This window comes from Dermochelys coriacea, chromosome 5 (assembly GCF_009764565.3).
Source record: "Dermochelys coriacea isolate rDerCor1 chromosome 5, rDerCor1.pri.v4, whole genome shotgun sequence".
In the NCBI taxonomy this organism is placed as follows: Eukaryota; Metazoa; Chordata; order Testudines; family Dermochelyidae; genus Dermochelys; species Dermochelys coriacea.
The window spans coordinates 5,799,233-5,820,454 of NC_050072.1; the positions used below are offsets into that span (position 1 = coordinate 5,799,233).

Below are 21,222 nucleotides of genomic sequence, written 5' to 3' on the forward strand. Positions count from 1 at the left end.
CTAGTTGGGTTTTCTGGTGGACAGAACACTACTGAGTGGGCCCGAAAGTGGCTCTATTCTAAACTTCAGTGGAAGTTTAAGTTCCTTAACTTTTTTCTTTATGGAAATAATACAACAAACCCATCACTCAGGTGGAAAAAAACAAAGCTGAGTGATTCCACACATGTAATTCTGCAGCATTCTAAATATAAAATTCATTAGCTTGGAGTGGAATAGGTATGAGTGTGCGGATCACGGAGTGTCCTGTTGTGTATCTCTGTTAATGCTACTACACTGAACTAACAGGTGCTCATGAAAGGTTGTCACCCACCCTCAAAGCCAAGACAGTTGGGGCAAAAAAGGGCTGGAGTGAGGACAAAGGGCTTTTAAAGTCCCTGATACAGCTGGGGGAGGATTCCCTCAACACAGTAAACAGCCTTGCAAGGACCCCCTTAACTCCTGGTGTAAGGGGCCTGCCAGGGACAGAGCTAAGGATGACAGGAACCTGTTAGGAGTTGGGCAGCAGCCCTGCAGAGATTCTGAGCTGTGTTGCCACACACAGGGCTGTCTCAGTTACAGTGGGGCCAGGGAACAACCTAAAACTGGGATCAGGATAGGCTTAAAGCCATCTTAGGCCACTCCCTCATGGCTACCCATTCTGTGCTGCACCTCTTAGAAGCACAGCAAAGACTCTTGTCCTTGGTCGTGTGTGCGTGCTCTTTAGAGGATCTGGTATTCTTCAAAAACCACTCATTTGGAGGAAAATATTAAAATCTTTATTAAAATACATCACACTTCACTTATACAGTGCTTAATACTTCCAAGGGCTGTACAAACATAGAGTAAATAACCCCCACAACACCTTGTCATGTAGGTTGATATTATATAGTTATGCAAGCATGTTAGCAGTTAGACACACCCCAATGTAAAGAATCATTGCTTGTTTTGAGATGGTGCCCTGGATTTCTCTCTTAGACACCCAGATTGACACTCACTTCTGATGAAGTGAGCTGTAGCTCATGAAAGCTTATGCTCTAATAAATTTGTTAGTCTCTAAGGTGCCACAAGTCCTCCTTTTCTTTTTACGAATACAGACTAACATGGCTGCTGCTCTGAAACCAGACTTGGTGGCTGCTAAATGTTCCCGGTACAGCTAAGAAAACTGAATGTGACAGAATGGAGGCAATAGTGGGTACAGTTGAAGACCAGCAGTGAATGGGTTAAAGTGCAGTTCTACCCTGAAAAATTACATTGTCTAAGGTGTATAAACATGGGCTTCCATGTTTATGGGCTCTCAACGCCTCCAGAGCAAATCCTACCCAGTTTACAAGTAACAATGGCTTTTCTAATGGTCAGCTTTACAAACTGGCCTAAGAACTGAGAGGCAAGCTGGGTTTCTACTGGCATGTGCATCTCTAACAGTAAAGCTTCTGTGTTCTCCTGTAACTGCACTGGCTCCAAGAGCTGTAGAAAGTGGTAAAGCTGGAGTACCCTACTGCTTTTGATCTTCTCCACACATAGATAGTTAGCGAGGCTAAATGCCATCCTGCAGTAACTCCTTCAACATCTGCCACTACAGCTTCTGCAGTGGTTGTCGGTGTTGCAGCCCGGGCAGCCAGGCCACTGCACTGGACTTGGGGCTCCAGTCTCCTCTGCTTCATACTAGGCGTCTCAGAACAGACGGTGCAACAGAGCAGAGGAAACTGGTTGGGTTTGGTTTGGTCCCAAACGGGCAGTGACGGTTGCTTTCCCTGTTCGGAGTGGCTCTTGTTTAGACCAAGGGAGCCTGGGCTTCACTGTGTTAGGAGCGCGGTTCTGAAACATTTTACTAAGGTGACCCAGCAGCTGCATTGTTTCGTGCTTTGCGACTCACCCCAGGTCCAAATTTGGGTGTGGGGTGGGTCCCCAAAAATAACAGGCCTCCGAGGCTGCTGCCACGGCCGCCTGCTCCTCGGCACTGGCACTGCAGCAGCACTTGCTGACCCGGCACTGCAACCCTGGTCCTGCCCCCGTGTGGAAGGGAGCCCCAGCGTGTGTATGTTGGAGAGTGACCCCACGCTCACCTTGCAGCAGCTGTTCTTGTCCTGCGGAGCTGCACCCAGCTTCCCGCTCCAGGGTCCCAGCCCCGTGGAAGGAGAGGCTGCTTCCACCCCACCCACCCCTCCCCTGGGGAACTCCTCTGCTCCAGGTCCCTGACCCTTCTGCAGCCTTTCCAAGACCTACTGATGGGTTGGGACCCACAGTTTGGGAAACTCAGTGGCTTTTATAGAGCCAGATGCTGAGAAGCCTGATCCTAAAGTTGCTGAGCACCTTCCCCACCTACTGAGATCTGCAGGAGGTGGGGAGGCGCTCAGTACCTAGCACAGACAGCTATGGCGATAGGGAATCCCACATTATTCCAGGGCAGATTGTTAACCTGGAGCCAGGGAACTTCTGAGGAGAGAAGCATTGGCCTGTGGAAAAAAGGGATCCCTCTGTAAGAGGGTTCCCCTAGGTGCTGCTGGATGTGCAGCATTGTTTTACAGCACTGTCCTTGGTTAGTCCCCCTGGTCGCCATATTAGATGGCTTGGCACCTTTGCGCTGCTCTGGCCACGGCCAGCTCTTTCAGAGAGTGCACAGCATCAGGTGTGGTCTTTAGCAGAAGGTCATTTCCGTTTAAACGTGCAGTCTGTATAAATAGTTCAGACCTGATCCCGGGCTGAACACTCAATGGTCAGCATGAAGCCCTTATATATCATTGGGCTATAACCATGGGGTTATAGCCTCTGAAGTCAAGAGGAGCATTACCACCAACTTCAGTGGGTTTGATCCTGCTCTCATTACATGCAATGATCACTGCATGCTGCTTTCTTCTAAAAAGAACACGGGAAAATATTTATTTGTGCATGTATGTTGTATTTAATAAGATGTATATGAAAATGGTAGAGATTGATTTTACTTGATTTCATTGCTTCACTTTATCAGTGGTAACACACTCCACACAGCTCAGTGGCATTTTTATTCACACAGAAGTATTTGCCTATCGGAATAGAAAGGAATTAACCAACATTGCTCCAGGACCAGCAGCCTTTTGGCTTTCCAGCCATATCTCCCATAAATTAAATTGTCGTTATATTTCATGCAAATGTTGCAACACAGCTTGCAGTGGGAAGTCTATTCATGCACAAGAAGTGGTTTGATCCAAACCTAAGAGATACCACAGTGGGTTTTTAACAGTCTGGAATGAAACTGCTTTCCAGAGTCAGGTCTGTGGTTCTCGTTTCCTCAGGGAGTTGCCAGCTAGCAAAGGGGTCTTGGAGGAGGTTGTGCTTGCATGGCTTTTCTGAGAGCCTGCTGGCTGGGATGGCAATTTCTTTTTGATCACCGGAGTTTTGTTCTTGCTTTTAAATACCTTGTTGGGGTCCAGTTTGTTCACAAAGGAGTCAGGTTCTTCTGAGAGTAGAGCTGTGTTGATGGTGATGGGCTTGTACATGTTAAACCATTGCTGAAAAAAAGATTACAGGGAAGGATGACATGGGGAGAGGGGGGAAATCCCACACTAGAGATTTGGAGGGAAACCGCAAGAATCAACTTTGGAACATTTTAAACATACACCAAGCTCCTGCTGTCAAGAACCTGTGTCAGTCTGTGTTTCATCTCACAGCGTTTTGTGCAAAGAGCTTTATAGTAGAGATGGTTCGTAGCTGCAGAATGAGGATTGGGATATAACCTTCCCAAGATACAGGGATTGTGCAGATAAAGGTCAAAAGTGAAACCAGATTCTCCTAGTTTTCCATAGCAGTAACTCGGCAGGCATTAGGGACTTACTCCTGGTTTATACGGATGTCAGAGAGAGAGGAACCAGGCCTAATTTATTTGGATTCAAAGAAATACCAAGTGATTATTAATACCTTGGAATTTACCTTGCCAAACAAGCGGAGCTAGAATTGCTGGGCCTCTCGTGAAATAAAAAGCCCCCAGTACTCTTCTAACAGTGCAGGTTCAGTTGTGCAAACTTTCACTCAGACCTTGTGTTCACTTATCTTCTGACTGATTTGATGACTCTGGATCACCATCAGCATTATCTGGTTGCCACCAGGAAGTTTCACTTTGCAATTCACATTCCTGTCTTCTACTGCTTTTTCTACTACAGCCAGCTGGCTTATGAAGCCAGGAAAAGGACTGCAGGGGTTATTAGAAAACCCCGCCTCAAACCATCCTCATTCTAGGACACAGCATAATACTGAACGAGATAAACAGAGGGTCAATACACACACTAAAGGGGTGGTAGATTTAAGTACTGTGTAAGGGGAAGGTCTCCAATATCTGCTCCTGAGAGACCTTTCCAAAAGATAGTGTTAATGAAGACTACCTGATTACAGTAGTGAAAGATAACAAGTCAGCTGGACATAATCTAAATGAGGAAGAAGTTGATTGGTTAGGGAACGTGTGGGGGATAATTTCACGCAAGGGGTAGTGAATATACGGAATGCTGTGCTGGGAAAAGCTATTGCTAGAGTACAATGGGTACGGCCTCGATCAATCTAGGGCCTGGTCTGCAGTACGTGGTTATTTTGGAATTAGCTGAGTTATCTCTAAATAAAACTGGTTCCGTCCACATGACCAAACCAGTTTTTTCAATTTAAAGGGCTCTTTACTCTGATTTCTGTACTCCACCTCGGCAAGTGGAGTAGCACTAAAATCGAGATTGCAGTTCCGGGTTCCAAGTACTGTGGATGCAATTCGACGATATTGGCCTCCGGGAGCTAACCCAGAATGCTCCCTTGTGACCGCTCTGGACAACACTCCGAACTCCGATGCACTAGCCAGGTAGGCAGTAAAAGCCCCGTGAACTTTTGAATTTCCTGTTTGGTCACCATCAGCACAGATGACCATCAGTACAGTCCACCATCTCAAGAGACCACGCAGTCCCGCATTCACAGACGAGCTCCAGCATGGTCTGAACGGGAGGTACTGGATCTCAGTGCATGGTGGGGAGATGCATCTGTTATGGCAGAACTATGTTCCAAAAAAAGAAATGCAAATGCGTACGCTAAAGTCTCCAGGGCCATGATGGAAAGAGCCTACTTCAGGGACACAGAACAGTGTCATACAGAAATCAAGGAGCTCAGGCAAGTGTATCAAAAAGCCAGGGAGGCGAACGGGCGCTCTGGGTCACAGCCCCATACATGCTGCTTCTACCGTGAGTTGCATGCAATTATGGGGGGTGATGACACCGCTACCCCACCGCTGTCCATGGACACCTGCGGGGGGGGAGTAGCATGGAGCGAGGAGGATGAGCTTTTGGAGGACGAAGAGGAGGACGAGGGGGACAGTGCACAGGTGGCAAGCGGGGAATCTGTTTTTAGGGTTCTGTTTTTAGGCTAGGGAATCCCTCTAGCCAGGAATTATTCTTAAAGTTGGAGACAATAGCCTCCCCCCACTCCCAAGGCAGGCTCCCGGACCATGACCCTGGAGAAGGCACTTCTGGTGAGTGAGAGCTTGATCAGAGCCATGTGGTGGGGGGAAACCCAGCCGCGCTGGGCTGTTCGCATTTAGTTTAAAGGGCTCATCCCTGCTTGCAGCCTCACTGGAGCCCAGCGGTGTGTGTGGGGGAGGGAAGGGAGGGTGTTGTGTGAAGCGATCATCCCAGAGAGCCCGCAGACTGCCTGCAAGCTGAATTCTGTTGCCTGGCCGCTTCCTGCAAGCTGAATTCTGTTGCCTGGCCGGATGTGATGGCTTACTCACACCAAAGTGGCAGGCACTTCAGTATAGGAGTCAAAATGTACAGAAAAAATATGTGCTGTGTACTATGAATTGCCTGTTTCACTGCGAAACAGTGTCCCCTTTGTTTTCTAAAATGATTCTTTTAAAATGCTACCCTCCCTTTTTCTCCTCCTGCAGCTGGTGCAAATGTTTCAATGAGCCCCCTATCTATTCCGTCTATTCCAGAGGCTGGTCCAGACTAGAAGGCGGAAAAAACAAACTCAGGACGACATGTTTGCCAAGCTCATGCAGTCCTCCCGCACTGATAGGGCCCAGTTGAATGCGTGGAGTCAACCAATTGCGGAGTTGCGTAAAGTGTTACATGAATATGAAGAGAGGAAGGACGCACGCGATGAGAGCAAGCAGAATGCTATGGTCAAGCTCATGGGGGAGCAAACTGACATGCTCCGCTGTATGGTGGATTTAATGCGGGAAAGGCAGCAAGACCACAGACTGCCGCTGCAGCCCCTGAATAACCGCCCTCCCTCCTCCACAAGTTCCATAGCCTCCTCATCCAGACTCCCAAGAACATGGGGGGAGGCTACGAGAACCCACACAGTCAATCCCAGAGGATTGCACAAGCAGCAGAAAGCTGGCATATCCTAAATTTTGATTTGGTTTCTAGACTTGTCCTTCCCTCCTCCTCCACCCCCAGCCCCACCCCCACCCCCATAACCCAATACGCCCCCCTCCCCCGTCTAGCTTCTGATTTCTCTCAATGTTTTGTGCAACAAATAATAAAGAATGGTTTTTAAACAATTGTGACTTTATTTCCTTTATATAAGGGACGGGTAACTTTAAGAGAAACAAACACAAATCTCACACTGTACCCTGGCCAATCATGAAACTGGCTTTCAAAGCTTCTTTGATGTGCAGCGCGCCCTGCTGCGCTCTTCTAATCGCCCTGTTGTCTGGCTGTGTGAAACTGGCCGTCAGACGAGTTGCCTCAACCTCCCACCCTGCCATAAACGTCTTTCACTTACTCTCACAGATATTGTGGAGCAAACAACAACAAGCAGCAATTACAATTGGAATATTGGTTGTGCTGAGACCTAACCGAGTCAGTAAACTGCGCCAGTGCGCTTTCAAACATCCAAACGCACATTCTACCACCATTCTGCACTTGCTCAGCCTATAGTTGAACTGCTCCTTACTACTGTCCAGGGTGCCTATGTATGGCTTCATGAGCCATGGCATTAAGGGGTAGGCTGGGTCTCCAAGGATAACTATAGGCATTTCACCATCCCCAACAATAATTTTCTGGTCTGGGAAGTAAGTTCCTTCCTGCAGCTGTTTAAACAGACCAGACCATCTCACGTTGATGTCGGTGACACATCCCTTGTGATCCACCAGTGCTTGCAGCACCATGGAAAAGTACCCCTTGCAGTTTATGTACTGGCCGCCCTGGTGTTCTGGGGCCAAGATAGGGATATGCGTTCCGTCTATCGCCCCACCGCAGTTAGGGAACCCCAGTGCATTAAAGCCATCCACAATGGTCTGCACATTTCCCAGAGTCACTACCCTTGATAGCAGCTGGTCAATGATTGCGTTGGCTACTTGCAGCACAGCAGCCCCCACAGTAGATTTCCCCACTCCAAACTGACTCCCGACTGACCCTAGCTGTCGGGTGTTGCAAACTTCCACAGGGCTATGGCTACTTGCTTCTCAACTGTGAGGGCTGCTCTCATTTTGGTGTCTTTGCACTTCAGGGCAGGGGACAGCAAGTCACAAAGTTCCATGAAAGTGGCCCTATGCATACGGAAGTTTCTCAGACACTGGGAATCATCCCAGAGCTGCAACACTATATGGTCCCACCAGTCTGTGCTTGTTTCCCGGGCCCACAATCAGCATTCCACAGCATGAACCTGGCTCAACACCACCATGATCTCCCAGTCACCACATGCCGTGCTTTTAGGAACGTCCGTGTCCATGTCCCCATCAGTATAGTAATCGCGCTGTCGTTGCTTCCTCGCCCGGTTTTGCAGGTACTGCACATACTGCTGGATAATGCACGAGGTATTTACAATGGTCAAAACTGCAGCGGAGATCTGAGCGGGCTCATGGCTATGGTGCCTGCAGAGGTAATCCTGGAAAAAGGGCGCGAAATGTAGGAAAGCAGAGTGGCAGCGGAAGCTGTGCTGTTCGGTTCACGGTAGCCGAACAATGGTGGAAAATGGTTGTCTTCTGTGGCTTTCACGGACATGGGAGCCCAGGACAGACAACATGGAGAAGCTCGGAAGCGTGGCAATAGCGGGAGAGCAGAGTTGGCGGCGGAAGCTATGCTGCTTGGTTCACAGTGGCCGAGCAGAGTTGAGTTGAGTTGGAGAGGTGGATTCATAGTAGCAGGAGAGCAGTGGTGCACCGTCTGCTGAAAGCAGTATGGGGTCTGCACGCCAAAAAGGCGTGAAATGATTGTCTGCCGTAGCTTTCTGACGACACACGCCCAGAAACACCCGCAAGAATGTTTTTGCCCCATCATGCACTGGGAGCTTAACCCAGAATTCCAATGGGCGGCGGGGACTGTGGGAACTGTCTGATAGCTACCCACAGTGCACCGCTCCGACATTCAATACTAGCCTTGGTACTGTGGACGCAATCTGCCGAATTCACACGCTTTAGTGTGGATACAGAAGACCAAATGTATAAAATAGCTTCTGAAAATTCGAATAGAATAATTTCAAAATAATTTCGTACTGTAGACATACCCTAGGTTTTATTTACAGCATAGCATAAGGTGGAGGAAATCTGAAATGCAGAGGGCCTGATCCTGAGGTCCTCACTAGGCTGAAACTTGCTCTTGGCTTCAAAGGATGGTTTCACATGCCTAGAATCAGGGAATGTCATTTTGCTGATAGCATGTCTGTGAACTCTGTGATAAAACAAGGAGCTACTGACCAACTACATGTGGCAGGGAGCAAAGGCCCTGCCAGCATGCATAGAGACAGCACTGAGTCACTGCACACAGCATTAAGCATTGTTCTCTCCCACAGGCGCAGGGGGTGGAGTAATGAGCCCGTTTGGGACTGAAGGCCCAATCAGAAACTTGGAGGAAAGGCAGGCGGCTATAAATGCAACTACCTGGCAGTCAGAAGGAAGCAGCAGTGAGAAGAACAGGCTAGAATCAAATTGTGCCTTTACGCCCAGTCCCGAGCAAGGAGCAGTATGTAACCAGCACCACTCCAGGAGGAGCCCTGGGAGATATTGGGACTCTCACTCCCCTCTCAGGCAATGTTTCTTGGGGTGACAGGGGACAAGGGGAATACTTTGCTACAGACTTTTTCAAGGATACCCACTCGTGTATGGTTAGCTCTGCTGTCTAGTGTGTAGTGGGGCCTCCCTACCCACTTGCTCTCAGCAGTTGTGGAGGGGAAGGCAGTATGGGGGCTTCAGCCCTTGCTTTCTCCACCATGCCCAGAGCTGTGAGCTTGACTGGTCTTACATGGCTGCACGGGGGAATATAGATAGCCTTATCCCACCCGTATCCCCTTGCACAGTCACAGATGGTGAAAGCTCAATAAGCATAATAATAGCAGCAGTGGTCATGATGCTACCAGCTGCTAGAAAGCTCACCTCTAGCTAACCCTTCTGTTCTAATATATGCCCCCTAGCCCCCAAGTCTGATGCCTTGAGGAGGATAATCTTGCTTGCCGAGAGCCTCTGCTTGTTGCTGAGTCAGGCGGCTCTATATACCGGTCTTGAGAAAGTGGGAAGGACTGGCTTGTGTTCAGACTCACCGCAGAGTCAAAGTACGGCTTCTGCTGTCCTACCTTAGCCTGGGGGCTGACACCGTAGCTCGTAAAGGCATACTGCCATTGCGGGAGACCCAGGTGGGTGATCAGCAGTCGGTAGTAAGCAGTGAAGGTGTCGGTGAGGAAATGCCAGTACAGAGCTCTGTCCAGAAACCATATCTCAGTGTCTGGGGTGACAACTGGAATTGAAAAAAAGGAACATGTACAAAAAGGGTAACATTGTTTTAAAGTTGAAGGATGAGAAAAATCATAGAAAATTAGGGTTGGAAGAGACCTCAGGAGATCATCTAGTCCAACCCCCTGCTCAAAGCAGGACCAATCCCAACTAAATCATCCCAGCCAGGTCTTCGTCAAGCCAGGCCTTAAAAACCTCTAAGGATGGGGATTACACCCCACCTCCTAGGTAACCCATTCCAGTGCTTCACTACCCTCCTAGTGAAATAGTTTTTCCTAATATCCTACCTAGACCTTCCCCACTGCAACTTGAGGCCTAGTTCCATCCTCTTTGGAACCCCCTTTCAGGTAGGTGAAGGCTGCTATCAAATCCCCCCTCACTCTTCTCTTCTGCAGACTAAATAATCCCAGTTCCCTCAGCCTCTCCTCATAGGTCATGTGCCCCAGCCACAGAGAGTTCTTTATTAGCTCAGCTCACACCTCTCTCGCTCTGTGGTGTGTCCTTTGTTAACTTCTGCTAATAGGCCCATTGCCAAGATAGTTTCTAATTAGCACTGGGGGACGTTGCATCAAAGCACAGAGTCTGAATCCAAATCAGTGGCTTCAAGTTCTCTGTGTTCTCTCCTCTCTCTGTCTCTAAGGAATGCTGGAGAATGTAAACCATTTGGCTTGAGTCTACCATCACTTCCACACATGAGGAACTTCACACATAGGAGTGGCCCTTGGGGCTACTCACATGCATAAATGTTTGCAGGATCAGGGAGCTAGCGTGGAGCCTTTCCCCTCTCTGGATGCAAATATTTTAGGCAGGTAGAAACAGCATGGAGGTTACAATGTGGACTCATCTGTTCAATACTAAGGGGGAAGTCCTGGCTCCAAGGGTTCACCCAAAACGGCACATAAGTTCAGAAGAGTAAGAGCTATCCAAACACAGCCATTTATCATGACTGGTTAACTGTGCTCTTTTCAGTCTTTACCTGGCTTGGTATGCTTATAAACAAGGCAAACTTTCCCGTTCCCATTGCATGGGTCTAATTCAAATATCAGGCTACGAGAGTCAAAGTGAGGCTTTTCTGGCTGGTCTTCATTACCTTTAAAAAGAAACAAAATCCCTTTACAGCATTTCTGGCTAGATCTTCACTGGTCAAGTTTACAAATAGGCCTGAAAAAGCTATGCGTGCATCTTTTACATGTAGGACTGTTGACATGCATCACACCCTCCACTGCATGTCCACACATGGGCTCAGGAGTTTGTACAAATATAGCTCTTGCATGCACAAACTCATGCCTATGGAACACTTATGGGTGCCATTGTAGAGGCATGTTTGAAAAGCTGGCCCATAACTTGGCTTGGAAGGATTCACTTTTAATTGGTAAATTAATAGTTATTAATTATTACAATAAATCAAAGCACTGTCAGAAATTGAAATGTAGAGCGAGAAAGTTCAAAACAATTGAATGAAAAGGTACCAGGAGCAGTAATTTTAGTTTTATGACAATCACTATGTTCTAGTTCTGCTCATACACAAACACCCCCAGATACCCCTTGAAGAAGTAATTTCATGCTTGCACATAAATTCATCTGCAGTTCACAGAACTTAGATGTTCATCAACCTTATTGCCAATCCAGATAGCCATTCTCAGAAGCTAGAGTTTAAGGTTGCTTATAACTGGTAGAATACATAGTAAAGCATGTGTTTAAACCTTAGAAAACCAGCTTACGGGGACATAATAGCTCAGCTGGATCATTGTGGAATAGCTGTTTTAAAATCCTTGCTGGAATTATTCACATAGAGCCCTGCTTATTTACTAAAATGTTAAAAAAGCAACAATAGCCAAAACCCCACAAAAAACCCCAAACAATTAACTATTATGGTTTTCATGACAATCTCATAAGTAAGTTGGGATCAGTCAGCACAAATACACTGTTTAGAAAGGACAACAGAATTTTTCCTGCAATAAAAGAAAATAGATATAAATTGATAGAATCTACAGCTCCCCACTGAAGTCAAAGGGAAAACTCCTCTTGGGACATAATCTGCTCTCACATGCACCATGCAAATTCAGTGGAGTTGCATGTGGGTAAATAAGAGCAGAATCTGACCCATTTGACTTCCATAGCAAGAGGATCAGGATTACAGCAGAATTTGAGCAAAATCTCTAATACGCTAAAGGGCAGGATTCTCTGACAAGCAGAAACTAGCCAGGTTTGGAAGCAGCAAGAGCTACAGAAATCAAATAGCAATTTGTAGGTTTTATTATTTTTCTGCAAAAAGCCACTGTTATACCATGTCCTGTTTGTCTCACTTGTTGCATCCTGTTAGACCGCAAGCTGGGAGAGGAAGGGAATGGATCTTTTTATTTGTCAAATTCCTAACACATCCAGATGCATTTTCCCCTGCTGCCTCTTGTTTCAATGTGTTTTCCAGTGACATTTCCAGCTCTGAAGAGCTGCATTCAAAGTCAGTATATCCAATGGGCCTATCCATCACCATGACAATTATTGCCAGTGGTTGTTGATATTATATTGTAAATGTACATGCTCTTTCCAAGCTGAATGAAAAGAGGAAGCCCCAGGTAACAATTTAAGACAGGGAAAAACAAAGCATGGGGAGCAGTTTGGTTGGGAACGTGTGGAGACAACACAGGTGAGGAGATGGAGTTAATGATGCCTGGTGGACCCTAAGTATCCAGTCCATTCCTGCTCTGGAGCAGCACAAGTGCTAGCAAAGTGCAGCTTGGCCTGTTATGCAGAAATGAAGCTTATTCCTACACAGCAGAATGAAGGAGGAAAAGCACATTCTGACACTTGGGTGTACCACCATATGTGCCATCAAGAGGACAATACCTTCCTCATCCGTATCACCTTCCAGATCAGCGAGGGTCGGTGCATTGGGTAGGGCATACGCCGATGATCCGCCGAGGCGACTTAGCTTAGAGATGCTGTTAATCACCATGGAGCCTAGTGGCATGGGATTATCTGCAATGCACAGTGACAATAGTGATCATTAATACACCCCAATGACAGGAGAGCGGAGGAGGTCTTTTCTTTTTGTCCAACTCCTAACCTTTCACAAAATACAAAGAAGGAGAAATGGTGTGGATATTAACTGAATGATCAGGGAGGTGCCAGCCTAAGAATCCAGTGTCCATAGGCTGAAGAAGGCGTCAAGTGGAAATAACCAGAGGACCCCCGGAGGGCAGATTGGAATCCACCCAACAGCTTCAAGAATGGGAGAACCAAAGAACAAAATAACATCTGGCAGCACAGAGCCGTCAGGAATGTGCCATCTGCTGATTGATTCAGCAACAGCATGATGAAGCAATTCCCATAGACTGGCATAGGAAGAAATTCCTATAAAAATGGACTCTAGAAAGTGAGAACATTGAGGTCTGATTCTGCAAACCAACTTCCAGGAGCATCAGATGTGCATCTGACAAGGCCCTGCTCCCTCCTCATGTCCAGGCCACCTGGCGAGTGGCTTGGCATGAGCAACTCTAAGGCTGGTAACTATGATAACAACCTTGCAGAACCTGTGTGTGTGTGTGTGTGAATAAATATGAAATTGAATGGAATGTTATAGCTATAACTAACTGCTTACTATGATTCCTTCTGTATTCACAATAAATGTGGCATTTTGCCTTTTCCCCTTTAATAACGATCCTGCTGGTTTTTATTTTATTGGTATAACAAGCAGGAAGAGCACATGTGGAGAATGGGCTCATGTGCTCTTCATGTGAAACTCCATTTCACAAGGAGATCAGTGCATTCTGCATGCACCAGCTGAAGTTAGCAGTCTCCAGCTGGAGTGCCCTGCAACAATCGGACTTTGAGGTGGTGAAGGCCTGGACAACTGTGGCACAGTGCTTGCTTCAGAGTGAAAGAGTTTCCCTGTTCCAGCCAGGCACAACTGGAAGAAAGGGGACCCAATTCTGCAATCACTTACACTGGAGTAACTCCACTGAAGTCAATGGAGTTAAACTGATGTGAGATCAGAATGAGGCCCAGGGTTTGTACCTGCTAGCACAGAAGTCTGTGGTAAAGCTTCCACTGATCTCAACGGGAATAGGATCAGGCCCTTCATTTAAATGATGTTCATTGTTAAAGTGCCCCACTATCACAATGGTAGCTAGGGTTCTTATCTCCCGGGCACAGCTACTGCATGTTTTGTGACCTCTGCAAAGTTCCTTGACCACATTCTGCTTCTGTAAAGCCAGATGGAAATAAAAACAGTGTAAAAAGCAGGAAGCCAACTGAAAACCAGATGTTCCCTCTGAGCTGAATTTAGGAAATCAATCAATCAAATTTGTTAGTCTCTAAGGTGCCACGGGTACTCCTTTTCTATTTCCCCATGGTATTTCTTCCTCCCACCCCACCCCCCACTGTTCCTCTGCTATTCTTGTTAACTGCTGGAATTAGCCTACCTTGCTTGTCACCATAAAAGGTTTTCCTCCTTTCCCCCCCCCCCCGCTGCTGGTGATGGCTTATCTTAAGTGATCACTCTCCTTACAGTGTGTATGATAAACCCATTGTTTCATGTTCTCTGTGTGTGTGTATATAAATCTCTCCTCTGTTTTTTCCACCAAATGCATCCGATGAAGTGAGCTGTAGCTCACGAAAGCTTATGCTCTAATAAATTTGTTAGTCTCTAAGGTGCCACAAGTACTCCTTTTCTTTTCACAGAAATTCAGGTTGTGTTAATCTTTTATCATTGGGGCCTTCCTTGTGTTGGCTTTTGCTTTGACGCAGTACTTTGGACTTCCTTGTTTAATTAAAGGGTGATTTTCTACATCAGTGATTTGAATTATTCAACAACAGCTGGCTACACCCAGCAAAACAAAGGGCATAGTGGTTATTTTTCCTTCAAAATAATTTTGCTCCTGTGGTGTAGATCAAACTAAATAGAGGATTCAGTTAAGCAGTGATCAGATTAAGAGGAAGGGACTGTAGCTGCCACAGGGAATGCACAGAAAGAATGGACATTTTAACCTAAAGGATTTTAAGCTAAAGGAAAGAAACAGGCAGACTTACCATCAAATTTCACACTCCAGGTCATGTGGAAGCCATCACTCATTAGGTAGAAATTCTTTAAATCCTCTGGCAACACACAGGAGTTTTTCTGTAATCACAAATGCCCATAAATGTTATCAAAGGAAAGAGGTAGAGTATGCTTTGATCCAGATAACTGACTGACTGTTGAGACAGGAACACCTGCCACCCAATATCTTACTGAGCCCCAAAACAACTCAAATTACACAACTTGAGAGATACTTTCAAGTTTCTTGGATTTGTTTCCCAACACAGGTTAGTTATTTGATCTAAAGGCACCTCTGGAAAAATTTCATGCAATTGGTTTACCAATTTAGCTATCGCTAGCTACAGGAATATTTTAGGAGTGTTCCACAATTTTCATGACATGGCACCTTGTGTAATGAATTCACACTCCAAAATCACAGACCCTAGGTCATCAGCTAATCCACACACACAGCTTTGTTAGAGACAGCCCTTTGCCATCAATTAAACCAAACCAACCAACTTCTTCCATTTGAGCTACAGGACTTGCAGTGGTATTAGGACTTCTCTCTTTCATAGACTTTCAATCACTAAAGTGTGATAGGCACATGCACACAAGCAGGTATGACATACCATCCAGTAGCATACATGTAAACACGGAGGGCCCAATTCTGCAAACACTTATTGCTGATCTTAGTGCTTACTACTATGAGAAGCCCTACTGACTTCAATGAGGCTATGTTCAATTCAGGCACTATGCTCTGTGGGAACTGTGGGATTGGGCCCTTAGACAGTAAATTCCACTCATATTTTAGTTTCTAATTGTGATGTTGCAACCCATAATGCTTTATACAGATATGCTTATGAATGTAAATATGACGTAACTAGAATATGTTTTACACTACATATGCCATGTAACATATCTCTGCAAAGGTTATGATCTACTGAATATAGTCATCCTATTTATATGCATGTATCATTTTTGTATTTGAAGTTATAAATATTGGCTGTGTACTTTTTAATTTTAAGTAGCCTCAATGAGGCATTTGATCAGCTTCTTGAGAAAAGCCTATTCTCAGTAAGTGCACAATCAAGAAACACTTAATCTGACAATAGACTTCGATAGACGCCAATCCACACCTGAGCTTTCCTGGGAACATAGACAACTACGTCATGCATGGACACGTGACTTGCCCAGGTGACTCCAAAACTCCATCTTGTAGAGGGGATTCTACACAGGGGGAGGGAGGGGTTTCAATTCACAAGAGAAAAACTATATACCCCTGGGAGACCCCTCCATTTTGTCTTCAGCGGGCTCAAGAGGTAGCCTCTCCACCCACAAAGGGTACCTGAAAGAAACTGGAACAAAGGCCAGTAACCACAGGGGTGAGAGTGATTGCTGGACCCAGACTAGAAGGAGACTAGTCTGTAAAAGAAGCTTACTGGAACGTCTCTGAGGGTGAGATTTCATCTGTAATCACTTTCTTACTGTATTAGGCTTAGACTTGAGCATTTTATTTTATTTTGCTTGGTAATTCACTTTGTTCTGTCTGTTATTACTTGGAACCACTTAAATCCTACCTTTTGTATTTAATAAAATCACTTTTTATGTATTAATACCTGGGGGGGACGGACAAACAGCTGTGCATATCTTTTTATCAGTGTCATAGAGGGTGAACAATTTAAGATTTATACAGGGTAAAATGGATTTATTTGGGGTTTGGACCCCATTGGGAGTTGGGTATCTGAGTGCTGGAGATAGGAACACTTCTTAAGCGGTTTTCAGTTAAGCCTGCAGCTTTTGGGGATGTGGTTCAAACCTGGGTCTGTATTTGTAACAGGCTAGTGTGTCTGGCACAACCAGGCAGGGCACTGAAGTCCCAAGCTGGCAGGGAAACGGGCTCAGAGTTAGTCTCAGCACATCAGGTGGCAGTCCCAAGGGGGTTTCTGTGACCCAACCCGTCATACTAATATTAAGTGCATGTCATGAATTTGAAAACCAGAAGAGAATCACATCAGGAGCCAGTTTTAATGAGCCAAGGAAAGATGCTGCATGAAGCTACTTGCCATCACTAGAGCCGCTTTATATCCACATCCGTGGACCATTTTTGCAGATAGTGGATCAGATGTGGACACAACCGCACAGGGCTATACTCACCGATGGTGCCTGGCCTGGGCAATCTGGAGGGTGCAGCGCACTCAGGCTGGAGGCCATTAGCCAGTGGCTGGGCGGCAGACTGGAGTCCAGGCTGTCCAGTACCCGCTCACCGCACCATTTCCAGCAGCTTGGGCCCCTTGGGCAGCGCCAGCATTCCCACCATAGCCTGGCCTGGCAGCACTGGCCATGCTCCCAGCCCACTGGCTCCTGGGCAGAGGGACCTGTCCCCGGATGCAGGGATTGGGGTGTGCGGGGCCCTGGCACCCCACCCCTCCGCCCTGCTGTGATGCAACATGCACTGTTGCTACCATCGCTCATGAGCCCCCAGGAGCAGCATGCGATGTGACGCCCCTTCTCCTCGAGACCCTGCCCCCCGTTCATTTCCACTCCCCCACCGGCCACTGTGAGACGGCTTGCTGCTCTGGGTGTGGATACACATAAAAGACATCTAGCAGATCGTGGATCAGATGCATGTTGATTCAGGCGGATGTGGATCCACATTTTTGTATCCGCGCAGGGCTCTAACTATCACTACTCTCATATTAAATTATTTCCCTGAAACAATAGACCAACTTTTTTCCCAAACTAGAATGTATGTTTACAGTAACACCAACTGCAAATATTCCAGCATCATGAGTCAGGCCCCCAAATCATGAGATTTTTAAAGATAATACGTTTGAGGTTCCCTTTATGTGCTTTCTGGTTTATGAACTATTTGGGTCATGTTTTCAAGGTTTTCTCTATACTGTGAGGTGATCCCTTCAGAGCAGGATGCTCATGGATGATGCAGTATGGGGAAGCGCTATGTAGCAGATCACACCAAGCTACAGGATTGTCAATCTGGTACATTTTCTGAGCACCAAATGCTTTTTAGAAACAAAAAAAAAAAACCAACCTGGATTTATGTGAACGGAAATTAAAAACCACAATCAAATTATTTAGCATCCAAAGCCCCATAAAACAGGGAGAAGTACTCCCATATCTTGTATTTAGCTGACCTAAAGCAAATGCAGCCACTCCTTGGCTATACTCATTTTGTGCAGTCTCCCCATTTCCACACTGGTCCATGCCATCCATGTGTAATGTCACTAGGGATGGTGATCACATTCTCTGCCAGGCCTGTGGTCTTGTGCTCAGCCCATTACCTACCTCTGGTTTTGCATCCCACGTTCAGAACGTCTTCTCTCAGGGGAACCCAGACCATGGTTGTCTCACTAACAGGTTCCCAGATTCCAGTATTGCCGCTGGTCAGCGCCAGTGTTGGCTCTGGCACCAGTGAGAGAGGCAGAGCCTATTGTTCCCTTCCTCCTTACTGGACTATCGCCACCATTCCACATAGCCATGCCGGTTTCACAGGGTATGCTATAAAAGCCCACAAGTACTTGTATATCCTCTCCCCCATATGTCCACAGTTATACTGCCAATGATGCACTTTCTCCAACCTGCACCTGGCCTGCATCCATTGCTACCCACAGCCTACTGCTACTGTGGCCGATATATTCTTGGTTTTTCTGCTTGTCAATATTATCTACAATACTGTACAATTCCTTGCTATGATATTATTTACTTGTCATACCTTTGATAGGTACTTGGCTGATGAGTTCTTGCTCACATACTCAGGGACTAACTGACTGCCGTATGTGGACTGGCAAGGTATTTTCCCCTGGTCAGACAAGCAGTGATTTTGGGGTATTTTGCCTTCCTCTGCAGTGTGTGGGTGCGGGTCACTTGCCAGGATTATCTGAGTGTATCTCACTTATTTTCCAGTCATTGTGGGGGCCTCTGGCACTGGTGTGCCTCTGTCCTTCCTAATCTCTGCCTGTGGCACATAAGGTCTAATCTCCTGTGCGCTATAATGCCTTCTTGGTCTCATTTTGGTTGTTGGATTTAGTATGTGGGTGCTGGGTGGTGTTGGTGGCCTGTGATACACAGGCATTCAGACTGAATGATCTAGTGGTCCCTTCTGGCCTTAAACTCTATGACCAGCAAATTTGTCCCTGGCATGGTGGCTTTTCCAAAACCTTCTAAAAATGTCTCCATAGGCAGCAGGTGTGAAGGAGAAGACATCTTTGTGTTGAGAAGAACTCATCTGTCACTTGATAACAGAGGTAAATGAACATTGCTGGGCAAAGTTGTTCATTGTTGGTTCTAGAAGAATACTAAACCATATAGATGTGCTTTAAATTCTCCAAATGGCTGAAACAGACGTGCCCCTTGCTTTGCAGACTCTTTTCAAAGCTAAATATTTGTTATTTCACACTGCAGCTTCCTGAGTTCTAACTTCATATCTCTAGTTGCAAGAGCAAGGACTTAGATTAAAACAATTAAGGAGGCCGGATGTGTGGGGATGATTGATGTGCTACAAAGCCCCACCAGAATACAAGTATTTACATGCCACATTCCATCGATTTAAAAAACCTGTTTAATCATATAATCTTGTTTTTCTATTAATAAACTTTTACATGTGAACAGCTCCATTGACTTCAATGGAATTACTCTCCTGAGAGAGAGAACAGTCAGGACTCTAGTGATGAACGGTCTATAAGGAAGGAAGGAAATAAGAGGTTTCTGGATAGACTTGCTGCCTCGAGCCCTCCTCTTCCAGGAAGGTATATCAATTGGCATCTCTGTTTCCAGTCGCATTCTCTCTCTTTTTACCTTCATTTTAGGAACTTCCTCAGCTAACTCCCTTTCATTGCCTTCTCCAGAGGATGGGTCTGAAGTTGCTATGCCAGAGTGGAACGTGGTCCCATTCGGGATCCTGGATATTGTCCAATATTTTCCATGAGGGTGGGAAAAGTCTGGCTGATCTGTCAAGTTATCTTCACTCAAAAGAGTTTGTGATTTCAAACAGTTGTCTTCTTAGAGCAGAGGTCAGATAAATCCAAATGATATGCCTGAAACTGCTTATCCTCAGCCCTTTCAACCAGCTACATGCACCCTGCTCATCTGGTGCTTTTCAGAGTTGCACTCACCAGCCCCATAAAGTACAAAACCAAGATGCCCAATATTTGATGCAATTTTAATTTCTTTTGTTTATTGTCCATGATATCCCAAAATTACCTAGAAAGAATGCATTTGATGCATGTGTCCTTCTGGGGTGGTGGGGAACTCTATCAGCTGGTAAGGTTATGTTGCCCAACATTTGTTGATTCCCACATAAAACAGAACTGGTCTGGCAGCTGGGAATACCCCAGTGCAGAGATGTTCCAGTCACACCCTCCATGCTCTACACAGGGGGAATTCTCAGGCGGATGTGTTTGCCGGTTTTACAACCCCTTTGCACCAACAAAGCAGCACACATGGGTTTCAGCAGGCCCCAGTCTCAGGCTCATTAACAACAGCATTTATAAACAGAAGGGATAGAATTGTGCATCTGATTTTACCAGGAGATTATAAAAATTTAGAGAAGAGAGTGCACTGGAGAACAATTCTCTTTCTTTACAATCCAAATGCCTCTCGGAACTTCCTAAGCATGTCCTCTGCTGTGTCCCTTTTTGAGGGGCTACACACTTCCCTGTGTGCTTGTCCTGCTTTGCAGGATGGCATGGATCCACTGCTCTGCCTGTCCTCAACCCTCTTTGGGGCACCATACATTCTGGGGCAGTCCAGAGAGAGTAGTTCTTGTGCTCCCTGGAGAGCAAGGGCTGTGATGTACCTAGCTCTTAGGTAAGTCACCTGTCCTTATCCTGCCTTATACCACCCCCTTTGCCTCTTCCCCCCACCTCACCTGCCTTCCCTCTTTTCCAGTGCCCCAACCTGCCCACTCCCTATCCCCCACAGCCTAAGCTATGGAGCTCTGATTGAGTGGACTCATATTCAAGGTCTTTGTTGTTTTAGTGACCTATAACTCAAAAATACTTAACCAACTTTCTTCAAAGGTTTGCAGAAAAAATTTCCTTGATGTTTAGAATGCAGTTAATTTTCAGGACAAACCATTTTTCTTAGCCTATTTTATAGAGGGAGTTAAAAACAGGAATTGTAATTCTGTAAATTTCAGGACAAACCATTTTTCTTAGCCTATTTTATAGAGGGAGTTAAAAACAGGAATTGTAAAGGAACCCGGTTACAACTTTACTATCGAGAATATTAATCTATAAATCGATTGTTTCCCTTCCATTAAACTGGGAAACAGTGCCACCTAGTGGTTGTGAAAACACAATGAAATGTATAATACTATGTCTAAAAACATTTACTTGCATTCAAATAATTCAAGAGCGATGAGATGGGGGAAGACGAGAGCTGAAAGTTCGTCACTAGAGACTAGATTCTACAAGGTGCTGAGTGCTACCTGTGTGGTGTCAAGAACTCTCAACTCCCACTGAATATTATATGGGAATTCAATGCACTAAGCACTTTGCAAGATCTCAGTACTTATTCCAAGAGATCAAACTCTTCATCT

The 21,222-nt window shown here is 46.0% G+C and overlaps 1 protein-coding gene and 1 long non-coding RNA gene across 3 annotated transcripts in view; one reads left to right on the top strand and one right to left on the bottom strand.

Moving 5' to 3' along the window:
- Positions 1 to 732: 732 nt before the first annotated feature.
- TPGS2 (tubulin polyglutamylase complex subunit 2) overlaps positions 733 to 21,222 on the bottom strand; it is a 29,607-nt gene continuing 9,117 nt past the window's right edge. Inside the window, exons 3-9 of one of the 2 annotated variants that reach the window (XR_006281572.1) lie at positions 14,681 to 14,768; positions 12,497 to 12,628; positions 10,626 to 10,739; positions 9,493 to 9,653; positions 3,372 to 3,464; positions 1,923 to 2,104; positions 733 to 1,874 (exon numbers count right to left, since the gene is read on the bottom strand). Coding sequence is in view for 1 of the 2 variants with exons in the window: in XM_038402960.2 (XP_038258888.1) it covers positions 3,222 to 3,464; positions 9,493 to 9,653; positions 10,626 to 10,739; positions 12,497 to 12,628; positions 14,681 to 14,768 (738 nt within the window). In the remaining variant the exon portion in view is untranslated. Of the gene's footprint in view, positions 1,875 to 1,922; positions 2,105 to 2,854; positions 3,465 to 9,492; positions 9,654 to 10,625; positions 10,740 to 12,496; positions 12,629 to 14,680; positions 14,769 to 21,222 lie in introns of those variants that run through there. The other variant, XM_038402960.2, reaches the window with a different exon arrangement.
- LOC122460328 lies at positions 2,099 to 4,665 on the top strand. The gene is made up of 2 exons (XR_006281573.1): positions 2,099 to 2,317; positions 2,350 to 4,665. It is a non-coding gene; the product is annotated as an uncharacterized LOC122460328 (long non-coding RNA).